General features: G+C 42.6%; 1 protein-coding gene across 1 annotated transcript; it reads right to left on the bottom strand.

The window, feature by feature from the left end:
• Window positions 1-1,034: 1,034 nt before the first annotated feature.
• LOC115627982 lies at window positions 1,035-23,302 on the bottom strand. Its single transcript, XM_030523878.1, has 10 exons — window positions 22,813-23,302; window positions 22,409-22,551; window positions 17,920-17,997; window positions 10,535-10,811; window positions 6,388-6,572; window positions 5,901-6,042; window positions 5,514-5,813; window positions 3,936-4,612; window positions 2,439-3,194; window positions 1,035-1,076 (listed from the first exon to the last, which is right to left on the bottom strand). Exons 1-10 carry the CDS (start codon window positions 23,300-23,302, stop codon window positions 1,035-1,037), a joined length of 3,090 nt encoding a protein of 1,029 aa, XP_030379738.1.
• Between the last annotated feature and the right edge of the window lie 2,528 nt (window positions 23,303-25,830).

The following is a 25,830-nucleotide window of genomic DNA, read 5'->3' as shown; positions in this document are numbered from 1 at the left end:
AATGAATTTAGAAATTTTTCATCTACACAACGATAAGAAAGCCAGTATATTTCATGTTGGTTTCCCATCCCGCTCCGTCGACAATGAACAGACCAGAACAGAATATTAATTTGTTACTACCTATGTATGTAGTATGTATGTGTATGTATGCTCCTTGGAAATGCGATAATACCGCGAACTGTGGGCATTTTTTTACGACAATTCGCGACACATGGATACATACACACATATATATATATATATATATATATATATATATATATATAGATATACTTATATAGACCGCACCGAAGCGAAATCAAAGTTATAGAAATCTTCATGTATGTATATTTTAGTCATTTTAAATTCCTAAAAACAAAAGTCGATTTAATGCCTATAAATATATCCTAATGTATTAATGAAATTTACATTTTAAAATAAACAATAAAAATTAGTCTGTAATATTATTTCATATTTGTTGAACAATTTTTTTTTTTGAACAATCCCAGCAGAGGTCACCTCACTTATTTCGTTGTCTGCGCATTGAACAGACACAGAATTATTCTGTTGACAGCCTATTCTATTCTACCAATGTATGTATATTCAATTAAGATTTACAAAAAGAAGAGAAAAATGTAATTAAAAATTAGTGAAGCGTTTTTGCTGTAGAAAAATGCAATGATATTATGTACTTCTGAGCAGCTCAAAAATGATTGTAAAAGTGGTAGTTTTTATTAATTTAATTTTTATGTAAATGAATGACTTACCTATAAATGTCTACTGTCCAGAGTTCTATTATAATACAGAATTTTGTTTCTCTTGGTTCAGAGCTTTCCTCTAGTTAAATTTCAGTTTTTATTTCTATTTACTTGGTAGCTCGTAATGAATGTCCTCCTATCTCTATGAACATAGAGGTCTTTGGAGACATATAAGTACCAAGTTTACTACAGTTTATTAACTGTGTCAACATTTTATATAGCTTATAATCGGTTCAAAAATAGTTATTAGTTGGAAAACCTCTTTCTTTAATTTGTAATCGAAGCCAAACTATGCTTCTATGCCTCACCATATTCTGAAGTTTCATCCAAATCGGACCACTTTATGATATAGCTGTCTTAGTAGTAAGCACTCCTATGTTTGGGATTTATTAGTTTCCAATACTTCTTCACTATATGCTAAAGGGTATGGGGCATTTGTTCCTTTTTTATTTCCCCCTTTCCTTGATGGCCATTTCATATCATCCAGCCAGCCACCAACCACCCTATAAAATGAAAACAAAATGTGCGCTTCATTGAAGAAGTTTTGCGATTTAATTACAAATTATATATGTATATATATACGTTTTTATTCTTACTTCTCTATCCATTTCATACAATTTAAAAATTTGCGCCTAAATGTTGTGAATGCTGCTAGTTTAAGAACGTTTACCAACTTTGGAAACTATTGCACGTTCGATCCAGCGACGATGAAGTATATATACTCTTTTAGTTGAAGCATGACTACTGGCTGGGGACAATCCATTATGGGGACCCCCACCTACTATGAGGATGATGTTAATGTGCTGTCCTTGATGTTGGCTTCAACCATCAGCATCCTTAAGACCGTACTACCAAAAAAAAAAAACAAAAATCTCCCCGCTGGTCTTCCATCCTTCCATCCGTCCTCCATTTAGAATCCTCTTGATTTTGGCCGTACTTGGACCACTAAGTTAACATACATAGGCAAAGCTTCCTTCTTCCTTCATCTTCGGATTGAGATGGCATTTCGTATTAATTCCGTAGATGTTGCGACACATTTAAAGGACACGCTTGCTTATTATTTAGACTTGTTATAATTTACCTATGTACTGAATATATATATGCATGCCCATTCGTTATATATGCGTGTATGTATGTGTGTATGTATTTCTTATAAAGGGCATGCATATATTTACACACAAGTTCTTTCATTGGGCTTACATACGACCGGACATAAAATAATATATTGTACAAGTTTTTCTTTTCTTTTTTGTTTTGTTTTCTTTTTTTTGTTTGGTTTTGTTTTGTTTTTCTCGTTTACGATTATTTTAAAATGTACATACATATTTTCTGTTACCTTCTTTCTTATGTTTTGTTTTTGATATTTATCAAGTTTTCGTTCTTATTGTAGTGCATGGTGGTGCATGGAAGGGTGGGTTCCCTGCCCCGCTACCCTTACCAGCCCATCCCATGCCGAGTAAGCTGAGTATGTTGTGTTGTCTGTGTGGGGGGTGTGGATGCTTCGATTGCCCCCACAAAACGGTTCGCTCTTACTCCTCAAGGGCTCCAGTATTTTCGAGACGCTTTGGAGCTTTGCTAATGTTCCGGTAGCTGGTGGCAACCGCTGTGGCGGCTTCATGAGTTATGCGGCGCCTGTTGTTCCTGTTGCTGCTGCTGCTGTTGTTGCTGTTGTTGTTGCTGCTGTTGCTGGGCCTGACTCGCTGCTGCGTTGCCGCCGCCGGCTCCGCCACCCGTAAGAAAATTGAGAGCGCGTGCATCGTGCAGACGAAGCGCCTGCTCCAATCGATGCTCCTGCAGACGCAGTGCAGCGGCATCGGATGCCGACGTCTGCTGGCTGCCCCCACCTCCACTCAGCACTGCGCTGTTTGCCTGGGGCGATTGGTGCAGATCCCGTCCGTTGAGCTGCTGTTGTTGTTGCTGTTGTTGTTGTTGCTGTTGGGCCGATTCGCTCTTAACGCCATTGGTGGCGGCCACCGAAGCGGCCAGTCGGAAGGCGGCCTCCGTATGGGAGCGCAGAATGGCCTCCGCTTGTTGCTGCATGCGCAAGGCTGTCTCCGGATTGGGATGATGGTGATGGGCATGGGCATGAGCGTGATGAGGATGGGTCTGGCCCTGCTGCCCGTGTTGTGAGATGGGCGGCACGGCATGCTGTGCGTAATTGGCGGCCTGATGCGGCAGCGTGCTGCTGGCATGATGCTGATGATGCAGTGCCTCCATTTGATGCATGCTTCCCAGGGTCGGATCGAGGGAGCCGCGCATCATGTTCATCACCACCGATGAGGTGTCCGGCTGCAGACTCGGCACATTGATGGGCGGTGAGCGACGAGTCCCACTGCCCGGTGGCTGTTGACCGCCGCCCAGGGGTGAGGGCTGCGGCAGATGGGGTAGTTGTTGTTGGTGATGCTGCTGCGACTGCTGCTGTTGCTGCTGGTGGTGGTGCTGGTGGTGGTCGGCGAGCTGTGAACGAAAGGGTAGGAAAAGTTGAAGGTAAAGCTACTGTGACAGCTGCCAAAGCTACAGTTTTGCCCTACACTTAGAATGCGTTACAAAACTGGACTGTTCCATCTATCCGTAATCCTACTATGAGTACCCATGGAAAATAAACCAAGTAGCTTCACTTACAAAACTGAACTGTTCCCTTTTAAGAAGCAGACACCTCTCTAACAAATTTTTAAACGTCCATGCACTCGAAAAAAAGGGTTTTCTTTTAAAATTAATTTTACACTGTGTCAAGATTTAGGTAAGTTCGAAATGTTGGTTTGAATCAGGAATTCAACACTTGAAAACCGAGTTCTGAACTCTCTGATCCATCTCGATAATTGTTACTTAAAGACGACTGACGCAGGTCTGACTCGGAAAAACAATATTTTCTAGATTCTAGAAAGCCAATATAAAGCTTTAAAAACTGTATATTAGTCGGAAATATTGTTAATTGATTTAAAAAATCGCATGCCTGATTTATTTCTAATTTCCAATTCCAGTCCAAGTTAAAAATATATGTCAGTGCTCGCAATTCGCAAAATTAGAATCAAACAATAGCATACTTGTAAATGAATCGGGAATGATATTCAATTTTGTTTTCGATTTAAAATTTGAGCTACCTTCTGATTTTTTCATCTACTTCTATTTATAAGCATTCTTAGCATCGGTTCGACTGCGTATTTTCTCTGAGTGTGGCGATGGAAATCTTTGACGTACCTGCTGCTGATGCGGATTGCCATGACCCAAGCCTCCCGCACTGTTGTTGGTGTTGTTCATGCGCATGGCGGCGGCCAGATTGACGACGGCCGCCTGCACGGCTGCGCTGCCCGGCACGGAATTGACCGCATCGGAGACACCATCGGGTGCTCGAGAGCCCGCCGAGGCGGCCACTGCAGCCGCAGCTGCCGAGGCAGCGGCCATCAGGGACATCCGATTGGCCACATGCATTTCGGCATCGATGTTGTACTGACTGGCGCCGGGCAGACGCAGCTCGTTCATTTTGTTGGAGCTGCAGTTGTTGTTGTTGTTGGTGCTGCTGTTGTTGTTGTTGGTGCTGCTATTGTTGTTGTTGTTGTTGTTGTGACTATTGTTTTCGTTCTCACTCAGACCCTGCTCCTGATCGGATGCGGACGATGAAGAGAGCCGGCCATTCGATGAGCACTCCGAATTGGCCGATGGCGATGGGCACATGGAATTGGAGCCGGTGGCGCCAACTCCAAGTGGCAACATGCTGCCAGATTCGCCGGCGCTACCGCTCGTCGTCGATGCGGCCAGCGTGGCCGCCAATATGGATTCGCGTTCCCTTTGCTCCGCCGCTGCACGAGAGAGAACGTATTGGGCGGCAAACTGGTGCTTCGGATCCATTCGCATGTGATCCATATGCGTGAGCAGGCCTGTGAAAAGAAAATTCGTCAAGCATTATCCGGTTTTAATAATATCGATGGAGTTCGAAGGAGTCCTAAGACCCTGTGGACCAAACCAACCAAGCCCTTCGAAAGGCTTTCGAATGAAAATTTTGGCCAAGTCCAATTGCCTGAGCTAGTCTCTATACAGTGAAAACTCTCTTGGCCGGACACTCACGGTCGTCCAATTTTTGTCCGCCCAAGGGCAGTGTCCGCTTAATGGGATACTTAAATAATTTATACACCGATCGAATGTTTTTATAGTGTCCGGATAAAAGAGGTGTCCATTAAGGGGGTTTTCAGTGTATATGTATGATAAATATTATCTATTATTACTTATTTCCGAAATAATAATCTTATTGATGGACAAATACCTCTATGAGTCAAATATGATTGGTAGGATTAATAAAAAACAAGAGAGAACGCTACAGTCGAGCAAGCCCGACAGTGAAATACCCTGTACCCAGGTAAATGTAACTTTAAACTACAGTAGATAATTATATATAAATTATGTGTGCAAAGTTTGGTTTAGGTAGCATTTGAAATGTGGACGTTATTGACGAAATTCTGTAGCGGGGGAAGGGGGGAAAAAACTCGTCCTTTCTCGGACCTAGGAGAATCTGGATGCCAACTTTGGTTATTCTAGATTTTAAAGTTTCTGAGATCCTGATACAGACATGCTAATGCCCATAGCTTTTGAACTATAGCTGCTAGAAACAGCAAACTTTATATATAGGCTTATCTTACTTGTATTTATATGCAGACCATATACATGAATAGCCTCATTATTTAGTATTGCTGCCATAGTTCATTCTTTAATTGAAGAACTGGGGCGGGTACTCCTACTCTCGCTTATTCTAGTTCCAATGCCCTCAAGATTCTGTTCGCTTACCATTCTCGTGGGTGAAGACGGCTTGGCACACGGAGCAGGGCCACATGCGTAGGCTGCTGGTGAGCTGTGAGGTCTCGGCGTGGCAGGCGAGATGTTTGCGCAGCGAGCCCTCGTTCACGTAGTGCTTGCCGCACACGGGACAGGGATGGTTGGCTGTGCGTCGCTTGCCCAGGTAGCTGTCGTTTATGCTGGATCCACCGGCCGTCGAGGTCTGGGCACATCCAGAATCGGGGGCACTGAGGGGAGCAGCCAGGGCGCTGCCACTGCCGCTTCCACTGAGCATACCCTCGCCGAATTGGGCTGTTGTATTGGAAGATAGCAAGGGTTGGGTTGGGGTGTTAGGCTCGGCGTTCAGACGACTTATGGGAATGTTAGAGGGCTACTTACGTGGTCCGCTCGGCACTGGCGTCGGACTTTTGTCTTTGTGCACGTGCTTCATGTGATCCATGAGCGCCTCAGTACCCAGGAATAGTTTGTGGCACACTGGACAAGAAGTGGCATTGGGGCCGCCGATCAGTGCCGCATGCTGCTGCAAGACACCAAGATGCAGCTGTAGCTCCTGTATTATGCGATATGCGATGTTGTTGTTGTTGTTGTTGTTGTAGTAGTATTGTGTACAGTAAGAGGTGATGGAGTTGATGGTGGTGAGAGTACAGTCCGTTCGGTGCGGCGGGAGCGGGTGGAAGCGGCAAAGAAAATAAACAAAATGCGAATTCGCCATAAATGGAAAGCGTTTATTTGATTTGTTTTTCGTGATTTTGTTTTGTATGATTAGATGATTACTTGACGGGCTCTAAGCGTGTAAATAGCGGAATTGTTGTTGAAAGGCCGAAGCTCTATTAAAGAACCTCTCTAACCCTAGTCGCTTACTGACCTTGGACGTGTGCGTACGCAGACTGGACTCGGTGGCAAAGCCCTTGCCGCAAATGTTGCAATGAAAGGGCCGATTCTTGGCGCGCTCCACTTGGGCATCGTGGTTGCGCAGATGCTGTTGCAGGTTGGACAGCTGAATAAAGGCTCGGCCGCAGTCCGGCAGGTGACACTTGTAGGGGCGCTCTCCTAAAATGATAAGCAACAGGAATGAGTAAAAATATTTGTAAATAGCTGTAAAGAGTTCCTAAGTATATAGAAGTGAAGGCAAGTAGTTCCTTTTAGTTCCGCTTCCGCAAGCTAGATATTATCTTCTGTAAAGACTGCCCAGAAATGAAATCAGCAACCCACTGCAGCAAATCAAAGTGATTCCAGCTCCAGGCTGGCAAGCTAGAGTGTGCTGAGACTAAACTGAGGTACGAGTCTCTTTAATTCCTGCACTTAACTCATAATCAACACCAAGTTGGCAATGACTGTGTGAAATTCATTAATCAGTAATCTCAGTGGAAACTCAAGACATCCCCAAAAGAATGCGGAAACATTTGTTATTCATGCTCGATGCGACTTGTTTAATTTGTTGTCTGCTCATTTTCCATCTATTGTTTCGCCAATATGCACGCAACACTCAATGGACAATGCACTGAATGGGAATGAAAATGGGAATATAAATGTGAATGGGACAGGGACAGGGACGGGGACGGGGCAGGGAGGGGGACAGGCACGGGGTATGGATGAATGGAGGGCAAAGTGTTGCCCAGGTGTTGCGCGTGTGAGGATTCAACTTTTTTGTTTCTTTTTTCGGGCAAAACCGGTACTGCTGCCACAACAAATGCCGAACGCCACGGCCTACTCTCATTGTAACCGATTGCGCGGGGCTGATGTGGCGAGACGAGGCAGGAAGGGTTAATGGTGGGCTGTGTGCTTTTTAAAGAACTGTCGACGACTGTTTAGAGTTAACAGACGGCTGCCTTTTCACATAATACCCATACATCAGAGCTGAGAGAGTGAGGAGAGTAAGAAGAGGGAGAGACTGTTACTAAGTTTCTGGCACTTAAGATGTTGCTCCATATCCTTGCTCCATGTGGAACAGCCAGCAGCTGTTTGGCGGCATCAGCTGTTAAGCACGCGAGCCAAAATAGAGCGATTGCAGAATCCATGAACCCATTTTTTTTTTGGCTGGGTAGTCGTGTGGGTGGCTGAGAGATTGGGTGGTTAGGTTGGGTGGTTGGGTGGCTGTTTGGGTTAATGCCTTGCGCACACATAACCCGAACGGCGTGCTTGGTGATGACGTAGCCACGAGCTGCGTAATTGACTGATTGACTTCATTTTAACGAGATTAAAAACTGAGCGCTCAAAAATGATGTCTCCAGACAGCGGCAAACTAACTGGAGAAGAGTCAGCGAAAGAGACAGAGAGAGAGAGAGAGAGAGAGGGAGAGAGAGAGAGTTTCACAATCCTTTGGGCGACATCAACACGGACAATCGAACAAGTGCAGCAGCAATGCTTTGCCACTTTAAGTCAGTCGTGGCTTGATGAGAAACAGAGACCAAGTCAGAGTCCGAGTCCGAGTCCGAGTGGGGGTCGGGGTCGGAGACGTACGGGTTGTAAGGAGCTGCAGCAACGCGGCAATTACGTGTTTCAGATTTGAAGGAAAATTAATTTCATTTGAACGCGCAATTAAATGAAAGAGTGGAAGGTCAGAGGCGAAGCGGGGCCAGCATCAGCATCAGCAACAACAACAGCAACAGCAACAGCAACAACAACGGGGGCAAGTGAAAGAAGATGGGACCTAAAGACTAAATCGTTTAAGCTACTTACAGTCACTTTGCTGCTGCTCAGCGACACTAAATGGAAATAAATAGTTACAAAGTGCAGTCGTGTAGACGCGAACGCCAACACGGACATGATTGCGGACGAGGACACGGACATGGACACGGATATGCCGGAGAGAAAGAGAGACTACCCTTGCACTTATCGCACGAGGCACGAGGCACAAGAAAAAGAAAACCCTTTACCATTCGCCTTCTGCCTTTCGCCTTTCGCGTGTTGGTGTTTGCCCGAAATCATCAGGGAATGAAGGACTGGCAGACTGTTGGACTGCTGGACTGCTGGACTTTCGGACGCAGCTGCGTTCACACCTTGCGGCACGTAAAGCCAGCAACCGGAGTCTGGAGCCTGTGGCCGAGAGTCGCAGCCACTTTATTTAGCCTGTCACTTTAAGCGCCTTAAAGTATGCATTATGCGCGTGTCTCGCGGCTGCCCTGAAAATGGGCAAACTTTGCCTCTAGGGGACTGTTGTCGGCTGGCTGGCTAGCTGGCTGGCTGGCTGACTGCAAGTGCCGGCATGCAGGGGCTTGGAAAGGGTTTACCCTGCGGTTTTTCGCTTCTAGTGGTCGCCTTTGCTGTTGCCGTCGCCGTCGCTGTCGCCGCCGCTGCTTAATGGCCTCTCCATTATCCGCGTCGGCGTTGTCACTTGGGTCCTCAGCTCGCGCGTTGCATTGTCTAATTACCCAGGCCCAAAAGATACACCAACAAGAGCAGAAGTTGAAGCGGCATCAGGAATTCTAAGAGGCCTCTTAGGTCGCTCGTTTGCTCTTCGTTTCGTACTCCGCGGGGTAACTGCCGCGTAACGGGCGCGAAACTGGTTTTTAATCAAACTGTATTTGATTTCTTTTTCAGCGCTTCTTGCCGAAAAAAATGCAGAAAAAAATGTAATAAAAAAGAAACAGAAACACGAAACGAAATGCGAAGGCTAAAGCTAAAGCCAACAAAAAACCGTGGCAATTGTAAAGTTGCAATCAGGTGTGAATATAATTTGCTTCAGAGACAGGCAGGGTTCTGGCTGAAGGGGCTGAGCAGCCGCTAGGCGCTAGAAACAGGGCAGGATAGGCCAAGACAGGGCCAGGCAAGGCAAGGCAAGGCAAGGCAGTTACGTTAAAGTTGAATGCAGCTAATGACGTTGAATAATTTCCGCCGCGACCTGGGACAACTCTCATATTTGACGACTGACTCGCCCGAATGGAAAGCAGCAGCTGGGCCTGGCATTGGCCCGTCTCCGGCTGGGTCCGGGAATGTCGCGAGTCACAAGTCGCGACGAAAAGCACTCCAAGTTTATTTAATTATCATTGCTGACTCTTCGGATTACGCGACCGTCGAATGGCCAAAAAAAAAAATTACAACAAAATTTGTGCAAGTTGAATTGAATGTTATTATGGATCTAAGCAAACGACTTTTAGATACACTTCGGCTTTCAATAGGAATGTTGAGAGATAAGGCGATTTCAAATATTTAGTGAAGGAAAAAAGGATGCTATATTTCATTAATAATAGCTGGTTATATATACATACTTGTATGGTTGATGAAATATTGGATTTACTCTAATTGAAGGGAAAGCTAGAAAATAGTTTATGGTGTTTATAGTGTCCGCTTACGTCCAAGGACTCTGCTATCGTAGACCATAAAGGCATAAATTAATGATGAATTTGAATAAATTGTGCAAAGCTGTGCATTCGAAGTTTCACAAACGACCTTAGAAAGATCTTATGCTCTTCCTGTGCTAGGCAGGAAGAACTCCTTAGAATGAGAAGAAACATTTGGATTTGCAACGAAAACAAGCGGCCAAGTGCGTAGGGGTGGTTGGCTAGAGCGGAGAAAGACTGGGAAAGACTGGGTGGACTGAGGGGACTGGGGGGGACTGGGTCCGCCATTGCCGTCGCTTTTTGACTGAATGCCCGTGGCCAGTTGTTGCCTACAGAATTATGAGCGACTGTTTTCAGAGAGTGTTGGTGTGCTGGGGTGTCGGATGGGGAGAAGGATGGATAGGCAGGACGACTGGCAACTGGCGACTGGCGACTGGCCCATCGGCGGCCGTTTTAATTTGTCATAAGAACTGAGCATTTTTCATCAGCTTTGTAATTACAAGCAGTCGAAATAAGTAATAAGCACATAATAAGAAAAACATGCGCGCCAAAAAAAAAAAAAAGAAAAAACGGAGAAAGCGAAAATTGTAATTAGAAAAAGTTGAATTGTAGAGTGGTTGGGGGGAGTGCAATGCCGCCAGATGTGATAGCGGATCCGAAAAATTTCATTTCACTTCTAGTCTAAAATGGTGGGTGGCCGAGTGGCCGAGTGGTACCTCGAGTGGTACTTACCGGTGTGGAGGCGCGTGTGCTGCTGGACGTGAGACAGCTGCTTAAATCTACGATCACAGTACGAGCATTTGTACGGCTTCTCTCCGGTATGGACGCGTATGTGCTGCACCAGTTGATGATTGCTGGAGAAGCTCTTCATGCACTGCTGGCACTGGTGCGGTTTCGTCTCCGCCCCTGCAGCACTCATGCTAGCAGTGCCGGCCGCCCCGTGTGCCCCGAGGCCGACGCGAGGAATCTGCTGCTGGATCTGTTGCATGGCGCTCTTGTGCATGAACAGCTGCAATTGTACGGAAACAGATGGGAGAGACGCACGCCGGGGGCGCGGTTTACAAAACGGATGAATATACGTTCGTTACTCCGCGAGCACCTTCTTCTCTTCTATCTCTTCTTCTTCTTCTTCTTCTTCTTCACTATTCACTATTGTCTATAGGTATTTAATATTTATATATACATGTGTATATAGATACTAGTATATTTGGGGTGTATTATCGACCGATTTGAGCACAGCCGTGTTCCACACTTAAGTGTGTGTGTGCGTGTGTGTGTGTGTGTTTGTTTGTTTGTGTGCAGTCAAGGTTATATTTTTGGCAAGTGTGTTCATTTATTTGTGTGCGCTCTTTAATCTTAACTCCCGAACTGAAAGCGCTCCCAACTCTGTTTGCTCATTTATAGAGTTCTTAAAATCTTTTTTCCCCATACACTGCTCTTCTTTCCCCACTTTTTTAGGCATTTTTTCAGCTTTTTTCCATAAATATTTTTATAAAAATGTGTACCATTGCATGTCGTACAAGTCAGAACAGCTCAGCAGAAACAAAAAGTTGAGAGAAAAAAAAGAACAGAAGCGTACTCGTACTCGTACTCGTACAGAAGAAGAAAAAATGTGTTCTTACAAAAAATGCGAACAAATAAACATAAATAAATATCGGTTGCACTTGCTGCCCAAGCCGAACCACTTTAAAAAGTAGGTGCATTTTTTGTGCCTCACAGCGCGAATGCGACTTTCGAAATTTTTGCTGATTTTTCCGATTTTTAATTTGTCAGGCGGCCGCTCAAGTCGCTCTAATTGTGCGCAAAGAGTAAATATGTATGTAAATACATACTCGTATGTACAGATGTACACATGTATAGATATATAGATGTGTGTGCGTTTAGTGAAAACAGCAAGCCCAGAAGATTGCGCGAAAAACCTTCATTCCGTCAATTTGGCCGTCGAAGACAAAAATCGACGAAGGTTACGCACTTATCGCTATCGCTTCGCCCCACCTGTGCCCGACTAACTAAGCCAAGTGTATAACTTGGAAGTTATAGCTCAACAAATAAATAATTGCACTGCATTACGACTTAATACCACATGGACTGAATGCTGTCTCTTGCTATACTGGCAATTAATGTGAAGACCCTCATTTTCTTATATACACATACATGTCTATGTCCGAACACAGCTAGACTTGTCTGCTGAAGTACTCTCTCAGCCAGTTCGATTATAGATACAAAAATACTATTAAATACGCGTACCCACTATTCATTTGTACTTTGAACTGGACCCATTAAAATATTTTCTGCTAAAATAATTCGAAACTACTTTAAATTTATCGTACAGAGAAAATCTAAATCTTCATTCTGCCGTTTTCAGTTCGTGGGGAGTCCCTTCTTCGTGCAGTCTCTTCTTCCCCCATTCTGCGACCTTCCTTACAGCCTCGAGCTTTGAGCTATTAGAGGTTTTGGATGCCCCTGACCTCGTCCCTATAATCGGTCTATATATGGGGATATGTAGACAACTATTTGCCACATCGAAAGGGCCCTTAGAACTCCTTTGTTAGCTTCACGAGCTAAGGAGGTTTCTTCGTCTGAGCCGAAGCTATACATACTATATATAGGCCTGCCTTACAAACAAAACTTTATTCCTCCATTGTTACGCGCTGTAAAGAGTATACCCTGGAGCGCATTTACAAATATCTTTAGATATTAGCATGTTCTGAATACAAAAACTGTTTTGAAGTTTGAGTTTGTTTATGGTCCGTATAGTTCGTCTTGGTGAAAAATTCATTCGGGACTTTGTGTGGGTGGAGCAGTGATTGAATCAGATAGGTAGATGGACAGCGCACACTATAGGAATAATTAAAAGTAAGTAACAAAATTAAATCAAATATATCCTCAAGAAGTATTCGTTTTCTGCGAAAAAAAGTGCCTAGACAAAGTTTGTTATAAACAAAAAGTCTGCTGAATAAATTATATATTCTTTGTTTTGTGGAAAAAACAAGTATATAATTTTTATTTATAGAATTCCTAGTTTTAGTGAAAGCCATAAAATCAGACATCTTTGCGGACTGATAGATTTCCTAATTTTTTAAAAACTATTTAGAACAGTTCCCATGAAAACTATGCATCTGATAGTTGTTTGAAGTATGTATCTTCTTGTCAGTTTTAGAGTTAAATTATAAATAATTCGAGCATGTACCTACATGGTGGGGTAGGAACTATTTTAATTGCAAAAGGTTTACAAAGCTGGGTGATAATACTATAAAGTGTATAAATCGATTAATGAAAAGTTTGTTGCACTTGTTTGGAAAAATGTCATTAAGCAGAAAATAATTGATTTTTAAAAAAGTTGTCTATGCATGTGTGAATTACTTCGGCATGTATGTATGTATGTGAGAGTGTGTGTGTATGTGTGCAAGTGTATATGTGTGGGGTGCAATTAGGTGTCGCATGTTTGTATTCTCTGTGTTATTTAGAAGTTAGTGGGCAACGAACATAAAACCCCAATACTAGGATAGCTGAGCATAACTGAGTGTAGAGAACTTGAAAGTTAAATGAATAAACCGAAGCAATCTTGGAAAGAAAATCAGCAGTTCTCAACCCCAAGTCAGCTACCCACCACCCCCACCCCCAACCCCACCATTCACCGCCTGCTGTTCCCGCCATCATCATAAAATGCCACTTCGGGCAGCGTCTGTTCTCCGTTCCTTGAGCGCTTGGCCACCCACTTGTCAGACGGACACACAGAGAAACAAACAGATAGACAGACGGACAGACGGACATACAAACATAAGTAGTATATGTTTGTATGTATGTATGTATATAGTAGGTAGTACATATATATCTTTTCCAAGTGCGCATAAACCGACAACGCCATAATCCAAAAGAAAAGTAGGTGCAGCAATGCGAGTGATGCCAGACTCCATTGACGCCCCCTCCCCCCTCACCCAACCCGCCACCCACCACACACCTACTCCTGTCCTGTGCTGGACTTTGCGACGCGAAGCGCTCTGGTTGGTTGGTCGCCAACGTTTTGTTTGCACTTGCCAACAACAACAACAACAACGGGAATAGGAACAGAAACAGCAACAGCAATGGCATTGGCAACCCAAGCCCCCCAGCCGCCCACCTACCTACAAATTCGTTGCTCGCCACTTGCCACTCGACACTCGACACTCGCCCCGACACACTGCACTGCACTTTTTATTCGTTTGGCAAACACACAGCAGGCGCTTCGCCTCGCTTTTTTCTGCCATGCTGCCTTGCTGCTCCTTCGTCCTTCTTTTTGCAGCACGCCAGAAAAATGGCGAGCACGCTGCACAGGCAGCCAGCCAGGCAGGCAGGCAGGCAGCCGTGGCGACGACGAAGAGGACTACAACGACGGCGACGACGACGACGGCCCTGTTGTCCAGTCAGGCTGCCAGGCTGCCAGGCTGGCAGGCAGCAAGCGAGCCAAGCAGCCAGCGTCAGCCAACGGCAGTTCTGCGACTCGCTGGCAAATGAGATTGCGATAATAGACGGCAACAAAATCCAGCACTACATCACAATGCGGGCGTATCTGTGTCTGTACGCGCGTTTTAGTGTGTGAGTGGGTGTATGTATGCATATGTATGTGTGTGTGTGTGTGTGTGTGTGTGTGTGTGTGTGTGTGCGCGGGTTCTTTTGTGGTCAGCACTGTTGGAGGTTGTTTTTTTTCTGCTGCTTTGTTTGCATCCTGCTAGGAGCCAAGACATGTACTTTTAGTTCCAAAAAGCAGACAGAGCAGTCCGCTCAATATAAAAGGAAACCAGACAGGACCTACCAAATATTTGCTCTATGGCTCCAACTATAAAACGGATCAAACTAAAATATATTGCACCGAACTAGGGTCAACTAAATGCAAGGAAATCAAAGCAATGGGCGTACTTTTTTAAATATTATGTTGCTTCATGATTTTAATATATAATCAGTTTATATTTATAACGATAAGGGACATATTTCTGCTTCATCATACTACAAATAAAATGCTATATATGTTGTTATCTGATGGTTGAATGAATTGTGTATTGTGTATCGATGAAAACGGAAACGGAATAATTGGGTTCAAATAATTAAGTACATATCTACATTTAAGTACACAACGAATAAAAGTTTGACTTTAAAGGAATACCTCGAGGAATTTCAAAAGTGACCACCGATATTTCTTTATATGGAAATGTCCATAAACCATGCTATTAAACATTAAATTAAAACTGATCGGAACGAATGAAAGTTTGATTTTAAAGGAAAACGTAGATAAAGGCTCCTCTTTCAATAACACCTAGAGGAATTTCCAAAGAGACCACCGCTATTTCCTTTTTTGGAAATGTCCAATATTTAAATTAAAACTGATCGGAAAGAATCTAGTTAAAGTGTATTAAAATTACAAACTAACTTTAAGTTCTTTGAAGCTTGGCATTTGAAAATCTGAAACTAATTTAAATGCTTCTAATTTAAAGTTGAAAATTGCTTACTGAGGAATTGTGGCTTGAAAGTCGCTGAAACATTAAATATTAACTTCAAATATAAGCATGTAATCAGAGAAGAATATAACATATGTTTATAATATATTTAACCTATCGTTTAAATAACTAAATGAATTGAACAAAATCATAAACCACAATTCCCCCTTTGGCCGCTAATGAAAGAGATGCTATATTCTATGTTTCTGAATTTAAATGGCATGTTAACTGATTAAATTAATATATTTTGTCTAATAAATATGCAGTTATCATTTTATTAGAAAGTTTGTTATCGGACTTTTATTGAAATTTATTGAACCGTTTTAAATCATATCCTCTCTCCGCTACGGATTATAAAATGCCTTTCTAATACAAGTATATTTCAAGTGGCACCTATTTGAAATATATAAATAGTTATTAAATTACTTTGAATAGAACTGTTCAGCTAAGAGTTCAGAGCTAAAGGTTTTTGAATATGAAAAATATTCGAGATTCGAAAGCCATATAAACTAGCATTCATATCGAGTGCCCGCTGTACTGACACTGCTAGTGAACAGCACAGAAGAAGGATATGCGTCTGCTGGCTGGACACTAATACAAACGCACGACTACATATGTGCATGTGACTGTGTGTGAATATTAATTTTGTTAGTGCAGAGTATACATATGTCTGTGCGTTCGCTGCCCGCCCTAGCTTCCTACAAGCACACAAACACACTTACATACACACATACACACATATGTACAAGTAAATGGCTATGAAAAAATTGTACACATATTGCTCAGCAGTTGGTATACGTTCACATTCTCCTTTAGCATTTTTTTCTGCTGTCCCTTTTCCGTTATTTCGTTACGTTTTTTCTATTTCTTCTAAACAGCCATGTCGTGTGTGTGTGTGTGTGTGTGAGTGAACGTGCATGTGAACGTGTGTGTGTGCCAATGGTGTGAGTGCGCCGAGTGGCCGAGGGATGGCGATAAGAATCGCCTTCTACGTTGCCGCCAATGAATGTCTCTGCTGGCACCATCCTTCGGTGCCTTTTTGCCATTGTGTGTGCAAGGACTGCATATGTATATGCGTGTGTGTGTGTGTGTTCGTGTCTGTGTGAGACACCCCTTCGGCAGCAGGCGTTTACCGTCGCTAATAGAAAAAAAGTCAGTGGTCGAAAGCAAGCAAAACGAAAATGGTTGAACAAAAAAGAAAAAAAAAATGAGGGGTGAGCGGATGTGCTTGCTTCCGTCTGGGCAACGTGTGTACGGTTATGTGTGTGTGTGTGTTGGCAACGTTGTGTGAGTGTGTCTCGAGGGTAGCACATGCACACACACCACACACACACATAAGTAAGTAGACTCAGTGTGGGGTGGGGTTCAACTGTAAGACGTTGCCTTCGACCCGCATATATGAGAGTGTCTGTTGCCGGCTGACTTCTCTTCGCTCTCTGCAAGGATATCAGCCCCCAATACGCCCATTTGCCGCCCCGTCACCCTCACCGCCAACCTCTTGTAGCCCACAACGCCATTCCAATCACTTAAAATAGCAATTGGTTTTTTCTTCAGCTTTACTTTGAGTTTAAATTGTTGGCAGTCGATTTCACACTCTCCCATAAACATGTAAGTGGGAAGGGGGGTATTTGTGTGGGTGGGTGTGTGTGTGCATATTTAATAGATGATCTGCATGTGTGTTAGTGTGTGTGTGTGTTGTGTGTGGGTGTGGGTGTGCATCTGTATAGTATATCTTACCATTGTTTAAAAAAAAATGAAGATAAAAAACCAAATTACAGAAATGAAAAACAAAAATCGTTTGTGTTGCAGTCAGAAAATGATAAAATTTATTGTCATAAAATTGTGAAACTTAACACGTTGAGAACAGACTCTTTACATACACGTATATAAGTATGTGGGTCACATAGCTTCCAGTCTGTGGTCCAACGGTTTTAGAAGCGGGCAGCCTCTCAAACTTAACTCAAAAGTCGACTTAAAAGCTAACAACAAAACTTTAAACTTAAAAACAAGCATAAGTGCGTGTAAGTGTATGTGTATTTATACATATGTACATATGTATATACATATGCATATGTGTGAGTGTGCATATTTAAATTAACTTATAATTATATATAATTAACTTCAGTCTTTCCCATATTGAGCATTAAAAATGCATTCTTCTATTTCCGCCACTCAATACAGCTTTCCAACAGTCAAGAGGATTTAACTAGCTACTCGAATAGATTCCAGTTTAATATCTCTCCATACATATACAAGTAGAATAGAACTATACTTGTAACTTAAAAAAAAAAAAAAAAAAAACAGCAACTGTTAACACTTGCTCGATCAAGTTTAGTTCCACATAGTTTTTGAGCTAATATTCTTAAAAGAAAATAATAGTTAAAGGAAAAAAAAAGAAACGCGGTCTCCCTCACTACATTATTAAACGGATAGCTTATGAAGAGGTTATTAAGATGCGTTAACATGAACCTTCTTCAGCTGTAAAACATAATCTTTGACGATGTTCGTGGGTGTGTTGTCGGTGTATTCTTGTGTTTGATTGATTTGTGATCTGTGTTAAGTGCTCTTTTGTGGCTGACAGTATGCAATTTTTAGTGTCTTCAACGTGGAAGAGTACTATACACAACGGAAGAGATGCCAACTCACTCGTTGCAGGGTCGACCAACATTCTTCAAGGGTGCGTTCACTGATTGCGGCTGCACTGCTCGACCGGGAGAGCTGGAGCTGTAACAGAACGAGAGTAATATAATCATTAGTTGAATTGATACAAATATTTTAGTTTCATATTTTTAATGGCCATTTAAAGCTTATAACCAACACTGTAGGTACTTAAGATACGCCTGCTCAACTTTTAAGTCAGCCTTGCTGCGACAGATCCTGAGATAATTCTTCTCAGAGCACTGAGCTGACGTTCCTAGCCATTACCTACAGTGCTGCTGATGTTAGTAACTAAATTGCAATTACAAATCGAGCACTCGTTCGTTTTAGATGTCAACGACCTCTCTAGAAAGTCCTTCAATGGAACTTTCCTAACGCTCGAGTGCTCCAATTGTAGTGCAATGCAAAGCAACAACAACAACGCAAATAGCAAAAAATATATAGTGTTAATTTTATTGAAAATAACATTACGTGCGTCTTCTCATTTGCCGAGGCGGCAAACGCTCTGTTAGTCGGCTTACAACAATTACAATTACAACTACAACAGTAACAATAACGCTCACAGCAAGATGGTTACAGAGCACCACGCAAAGTGAAACTAAGTATGGTTATGGTTGAGAAAAAAAGGAGAAGAAACTAAATCGGATGGCATTATGTCGCAATAATGTCCGTTTGTTTGTCGGTCACTGCAGGGGCGCCGCGATCGCCCGAGACAGAGAAACAAAAATTAAATAGCTTATTGAGAGTATGGGGTGGGGAAAGGTGGGGTTAGCCAATTGCCGTCGCCACAATCAGCGCAAGGAGCCAACTAGGTATATTTTTGTTGTTGCAAAATCAGCCTTCACTGACAGCTCCTTATGCTGACGACTGTGACGCGTTATCGAGACAGAAATCAAGAAACCAAATGTTCACGTGGGAAACAAAAACCAAAAGCACCGACGTTACTGCCAAAGGAATCGAAGCGGACTTGGACAGCTAAACTAGCAAAGCAAACGGACTGCTGACAAGTACATAGTTTCTAATTGCAAGCGATTTGAAAGAAAAGAAATTGCTAAAGTGACTTTCAATTGATCCCTCAATGGTAAGTAGGCCTTGAAGTCGATTGATTTCGCTTCTCAAAATACATTGAATTCGGCTTGGGAAGATAACATTTTAATTTGTACTCCAATTGGGATTCCAATTGGGAGTGCTTAAATGGTACTGCCACGCCCACTAAAACCACTACAGATGTGTGCCACTCTCCAAAACGGACAAGACAAGACAAGATACAAAACTAAATGGAAATAATTGAGCAACCAATTGAACGGAAAATTGAACAACAACGCACAAAACTCAAAATCGAAAATAAAAAGTTGGAAAAGAAAATAATAATCGCGCTGGGTTAATTTGAATTTTGATAGATTTTTGCAATGGGAATAAAAATTACATCGTGTTCCTCTTCACAGTCCAGTGTCATTATAAAAACCGATCTAGTCTATAGATCGAAAACGAAACAAAATGGAACGAATAATTTGTTTTTCTCCTTAGTCGTTCTAATTATTGTTATAATTATTTATTGATTTGATTTTTGTTTTTTTGTTTTTTTTTCGTTTGCTAGTTATATTTCTTTATTATCGCGCACGCTTCTTGTATTTTTGTTATATTTATAAATTTTTATTGGTTTGGTTTGTTTTGTTTGCTTGTTTGCTGGCTTGTTGGCTTTCTGGTTTGTTTTAGTTCCTGTTGCAGTCCCTACATACATATGCATGAGTTCTTGGAAAAGGACGCCATCAATGACGATGACAGCACCCGCAACGAACGCAACTGGAGGAGAAGAACTTCATCATCATCAACACCATCATCGTCGATGTACGCGTCGTCATGTTATTGTTCGATATGTTGTTTATTTACAACAGCAACAACAGCGCCACACATGTGATGCCGAAGTGTGTGTGTGTGTGTGTGCGTGTGTATGTTTGAGTGTGTGTGTATGTGTGTGGAGCACACACGCTCGTATATCAGTCAGGCAGGCCCAAAAGAGTCCTTCGGTCGACGCTCACGAGCTCTGAGCAGTCGCAGCCTCAGCTTTGGCTTCAGCTTCAGCTTCAGCCTTAGACGATGGTGACAACGACAACAACAATAATAATAACAACAACAAAACAAAATTTGTACAACTCTTGTGCCGTTTTAGCTATTCATATATGTATTTATTCATTTGTTGTTGGATACATGTATTTCGATGACGTTCTTTATTGTTGTCGGTCGGCTCGACAGTCGAACGGACGAGCGGTCGTTTGTTTGTAATGCGCGGTCTTTAGCACGTTTTATAAGTACATTAAATAGCGGTTCGATGATATCGTCAATATCATTGCTTACATATATGCATATATGTATTTATAGAGGTATGTATATGACGGGTGATGACAAAAAAAAAAAACAAACACTGTTGGCCACGTCGCGACTTTCAAAAAAATTGTTCGAACACAACACTTTGGCAAAAAAAAAGAACAACAACCGAACGGCTTGTTTCACTGTTGGGACACTCGACTTGGCCCTTTTCTGTTTTCAAATATTTTGTATTTTTTTGATTTTGTATGTTCTTGGTCTCGAAGGCGCACAACCTGACGGCACGATGTCCTTTGAACTTCTGCCGGCAGCACTTGGCGGCGCAGACATTGCGCCTTATCCACAAACGGGATACTCAGCGTCTTCTTCTTATTCTGTCGCCGTCGTAGTCGCGTCGTCGTCGTCGTCAGTCGACGCCAGCGGCTCTGCTTTTGTTACTAGCGTCTAATTTTGTGTCTCTTTCTGGCTCTCTACCCCTCACCCCATGTTAGTGCTAGTGTGTGTCTATGTGTGTGTGTGTGTGTCCCGTGAGCGTATATGTGTGTGTGAGTGTGCCTGTGTACGTGTGTATGTGTGTGTGTATGCCCGTGTGTACTATTATTGTTTTCTTCAAGAAATTATGCACGAGTCACAATTTGAAAAAAAAAACGAAAAGAAACGAGAAGAAAAACAGTTAATGTGCGCTGCTCGCATACATTCTCAATCAAACAAGGAGTCGACGGCTCGACGGCAGCGACGGCGACGCCAGCGCAACACACAAACATACACAGCTAAACGCAAGAAGGCGTGCGGACAAGCGTCCGGGAACGGGAATGGAAACGGAACGGGAATAGGGGGGACCTGGACTCACTCACACTCGCTCTCTCTCCAACGCGATGCAAAATAAAAGGCAAGGCAAAAAACAGCGTTTGTATGAGTGTATGTGTGTGCTTGTGTAGTTGTATTGAACTAAACTTGCACCCACCCCATCGCATTTAATTCCACCCTAGCTAACACAAACAGACACACATACACACACACACACACACACACATTCACAAACACTCACTCACACATTTTAAGGCAGGCCGTAGGAGAAATTGCGAGCCACGACGACGACGATGACGACGACGACGGTGACGACGACTACGACGACGGGAAACACAAATGGGGTTACTTGAGAAAAAACGACACCTAAAAACTAAGCAAATGATAAAAATGCGCTCTCTCTCTTGCTTTCTCCCTCTGGCACACTAAAACAGAAACAGTCGTCCATACATTTTCCATGCACTTCGTGCCGAGCTCCTAAGCAGCAAGAGCAGGCCGAGGGGAACGAGGAATGCGGCGCATGTATGAAACGGGATGTGGACAAGGACTCGTGTGATGGGCGCGCAAAGTTGATGGGAAAAATGAATCATCTCAAGCAAAAGGCACTCACACCTCCTCAGACCACCACAAGAAATATTATTTAGATGCTCTCAGCATAAGGATTCCCTGTCTGAGCTTTTTCTTCCAAGCAAGTATGCAAGCAAAGAACATAATGCCAAGTTTCCCCTTGCCAGTTTGTGAGCTTTTCAAAAAATTCCTCGTGGACATTTGAAGGGGTAGGTTTTGGGTCGTTGCATTAAATTTCCTTGTGTGGGAAATTTACATGATTTATTCTCTTTGATGTGCTCGTCTCTTTATGAAACTCTTTTGATGCGGTCAAATGGTCAAATAACAAACCCGTGCCTAACTGACGCGATGACGATGAGGACGATGAGGACGACGGGGATGAGGAGCATGAGTGGGGCTGTTGCTTGTTGGACACATCGTAGCGGAACTTGAAACTAAAACAAAACTTTCAAGGACGTCTACACGTTGCTCGCTCATCTAACTGTCTGGGTTTGTTTCATACTTCATACTACTTTCGAGTCTAGTTCGATAGTGTTGGATCAACAAGTCCAGTCTTTTGGGAATTTTAGATATTTGTAAGATATCTTTTAATTGGGGAACTTGGAAACTCCGGTTCTAAACATGATAGCCGCAAAAGAGGTGTCATTTCTGTCTGCTCCCTTTTTTAATAATGAATGAGTGCTCTCTCGAAATCACAATAATTGGTATTGTTATGTTTTTAGGCAGATAACAGATAAGATAGGTAGAACTTTGAATAGTGATCATATGATCGACTCACCTGGATTTCGTTGGCGAGCTTATCGTTGTTGTACTTAATGTCTGGGGTGGAGCTGCCGCCAGATGGCGTTATCGAGTGCTGCGGCGACTGCTGGCCTTGCGATAGTGGTTTGTTGAGGAGCGGCGGACTGGACGCTTGACCAGCTTGTTGCTGTTGCTGCAATATTGGCTGCTGCTGCTGCTGGTGGTGCTGCTGCTGTTGGCCAGCGGCTAAGGGCGACTGCTGTGCATGCAACAGCTGCTCCGTGGACGTAGAGTTCTGTGCACCAAAGAGGTCGCTGCTATACGGCTGCTCCGACTGTTGCTGGTGATGTGGATTGTTGTGAAGATGCGACTGTTGTTGCTGCGATTGTTGCTGCTGTTGCTGCTGTTGCTGCTGCTGTTGTTGTTGCTGCTGCTGCTGACCATGCTCGAGTTTGGTGGTCAGCGATAAGCTGCTGTTGTTATTGGGATTGTGGTTGGAGGTAAGAGATGAAAGTGCAGCATCGGAATGGCCGAGATCGGAGACAGCCGCATTGCTGCTGCTGCCGCTGTTGTGGCTTTGCAGCGCCGTCGACTTGAGATGGGCGGCTGCGGCCGCAGCGGCTGCTGCATTGAACAACAGATGATGATTGCTCAACTGTGTGGGCTGTGCTGGACCGGAATGCTGCGACCCGAAGGCCTCACTGCCATAGGATTGCTCCGCATGATGCTGCAGCGTATGCGGCTCAATGTGCTCCAACTTAGGGTTCAATGGCAGGTTGTTATTGTTCGCTGTGGGATTCGATTGCTGCTCCTGCTGCTGCAGATGCAGCGGTGGCTGGTTATTATGATGTTGATGGAGTGCCGTGGCTGTGTGCAATGCAAAGGGAGCTCGGGCCTGTTGCCAGAAATCAGCAGCGTCCATTTTAAACATGGGAAATGGTTTTGGCTGTGGCGTGTCGCGCGAGAGCTGCTGCAGTTCCTGGGCTTGTTGCTGCGGCTGCTGTTGCTGGTGCGGCGGCTGTCGGTAATTGGACGATGTCCTTGTCATGTGCGCCGGCTGTGCGTTGGTGAACTGCGATAACAACCACTGGTCGACCTTCGCTTGAGATCGCAGCAACACTTCCTCCGGACCCAGTGCGAATGTTGTTGCTGTCTTCCTACGTCTAAATAAAGTTGTTTACTTCTTCTTGCCGGTGAACACTTTTTATAGGGCTAAAAGAAAGTGCAGATGATTGCAAATGTAACCAATACGCAGTGAAGGACAACAGCATGAGACAACAATGTGTATTAAGGAGATAATGATATCATACAAGTCTACAAGTTGCTTATAAAAGGTAGTAAGATTTGATGATCTAACCAGATGGAATTGTTCAAATCTAGAAAATATCCAAATATATAATAAGATATGTAATTGGACGCTTTTATCTTTCACAAACATATAAAATATTGATCCCACTATAGTAGGTACAGATTTGAAGATATTTATTGAGATTAACGAAATGTAATGCCTGATAATCTTTTAACATAGATAGCAGCTGAAAATAAATTCAGAGCAACTAGTTGGGCTAACTATTTTAACTATTGTAATGAACACTGTTTTAGTTCTTCCAACACGTACTCCTATACAAAATGGCTTGATATCGAGCTCTACATTATTAGGGAGATGGATTCGTTAGTTCTATTTTAGTTTCTGGGGCTAAAAATGATCATAAATATTAATATTACATGTAGGCTAAGAGCAAATTTATTTTTAAAGTGTACTCCACATAGGAATTGAATTTGAAAGTTCGAAAAAAAATGTTTTCCTTGCTGTACAAATATACATTAAGATGTGTAACCTTCGAACAATCTGAATAATAGGGTGGTGGCAGAGATTAGATAAAACTAAAGCATAAATGTTCTGGTTCGAAGAGTGTAACATCATTTAAATTCAGAAACGTGCATTAAATTGTATCCCTCACAAAAAAAAAAAACTATACAATTTTCCACATTTATACATATATAATCGTTAGATTATTAAAACCGAAACGGAAATTGTAACTGAAATTCCCACCACGTACATTTTTAAAGAATTTGCACTTATATTAACAAAATAAAAGGGTTTCCTAATGTTTTATCACTTTGCACTAGCTACGATCGTTTTTTCAGTATCATATCTTTTTTTGGTAATTAAAATCTAACTATAATTATTCTTTTTTATTTACATATCGAATTTATGAATAAGCTATTCCACAGGAATGTTTGGAATTCACAGCTGATACTATTTCATATATCATCAGTCTATTTCTATTGAAATTCGAGAGACACCTGTTTGTTTATAGCTTCTGGCTGATGCTTCTGCTAATATTTTGAGAAACACTGTATAGAACAAATTATGATTAGGACTAGAAATAATATCTTAACAGCTAATATGTTCTTAAAATCCTGTTCAAAGGAGTGTTTTCAGATCCCGATTAACACCCGATTATGAGCAACTGCTTCCTAAGGGATGTTTTACACAAAATGCGACAAATTATCTTCTACTTAATTAATTTATCAGTGCAGTTCTTGAATTTTATCTGTTGAGCAAGATATATGACATAACATCTTATAATTTGATATTTGTCTAAATGTGTTTTAAAGGAAAATAAATGTGTGTATAAACGATCGCATCGTAGTCTCTATGTGAACTCAATTTAAGGATGGCAGTATATTCTATGTTCTGGTTGGTTTTAGGCTTTATGGGAAGATTTGTTGATACAGCAAATACGAAACAGATGCAATCAGTTCAGATTCTAGGTATTCTAAGTATTTAGTCTGCTTTTAAAGAAAAACATGCTTGTTAAAAAATAGCGATCTGACTGGCAATTGTTATTAAGTAACTTGTTTCAGCTAATAATTAAGGCAACATAGAAAAGTCGAAAAATTTCGTAGCATAGTTTTTGGGGCTCATCTATGACATGGAACTATAGTGCGTAATAGTAAGTTATTCATCTATCAGTGTTGGCATTCGAATAGCTCTCTGAGTGCCTAAGCACTGCTGAGTATTCTCAAGTTTTAATAATACTGCCTGCCTACTGCCTACTGACTACTGCCTGCCCCATAAATGCCCAGTCACTTAATTACTGGGGGTAGGTCCGCTGTAATTCACCTGCCGATGATCCTTTCGGTTTAGCACCTTTGTGCTTTGTGCTTTGCGGTTCTATTGGCGGTTGCTTGTTTCATTTGAAATGCACAACACATAGTTCCGCTCTGATATTTTGAATCACACACTTTGCGTTGCTATCACCACTCACAGTTGTTGTTGTTGTCACCTGGCCGACAAAGACAAACTATGCGGCAGCACGTGCACCTTGTGGACACTACAAGGTAGCGCATGAGGGCTATTTTGTTGTTGCTGTTGTTATTGTTGTCTTGGACTTTAAAATATACATATATAGTATGTACATGTATATAACAAGAAAAAAATACAAGAAAAAA

Source organism: Scaptodrosophila lebanonensis, unplaced genomic scaffold, assembly GCF_003285725.1.
Source record: "Scaptodrosophila lebanonensis strain 11010-0011.00,11010-0021.00 unplaced genomic scaffold, SlebRS2 tig00000098-arrow-pilon, whole genome shotgun sequence".
Classification (NCBI taxonomy): Eukaryota; Metazoa; Arthropoda; class Insecta; order Diptera; family Drosophilidae; genus Scaptodrosophila; species Scaptodrosophila lebanonensis.
This window is presented reverse-complemented; position numbering and strand designations above follow the sequence as displayed.

Bases quoted from the DNA above. Each gene is read 5' to 3' on its own strand.
- LOC115627982 (XM_030523878.1), bottom strand. From the start codon at position 23,302: ATGTTTAAAATGGACGCTGCTGATTTCTGGCAACAGGCCCGAGCTCCC. The intron at 6,573-10,534 runs GTAAGTACCACT...TTATCATTTTAG, and splicing joins GCACACGCGCCTCCACACCG to GAGAGCGCCCCTACAAGTGT. The intron at 6,043-6,387 runs GTCAGTAAGCGA...GGTGTCTTGCAG, and splicing joins TGCGTACGCACACGTCCAAG to CAGCATGCGGCACTGATCGG.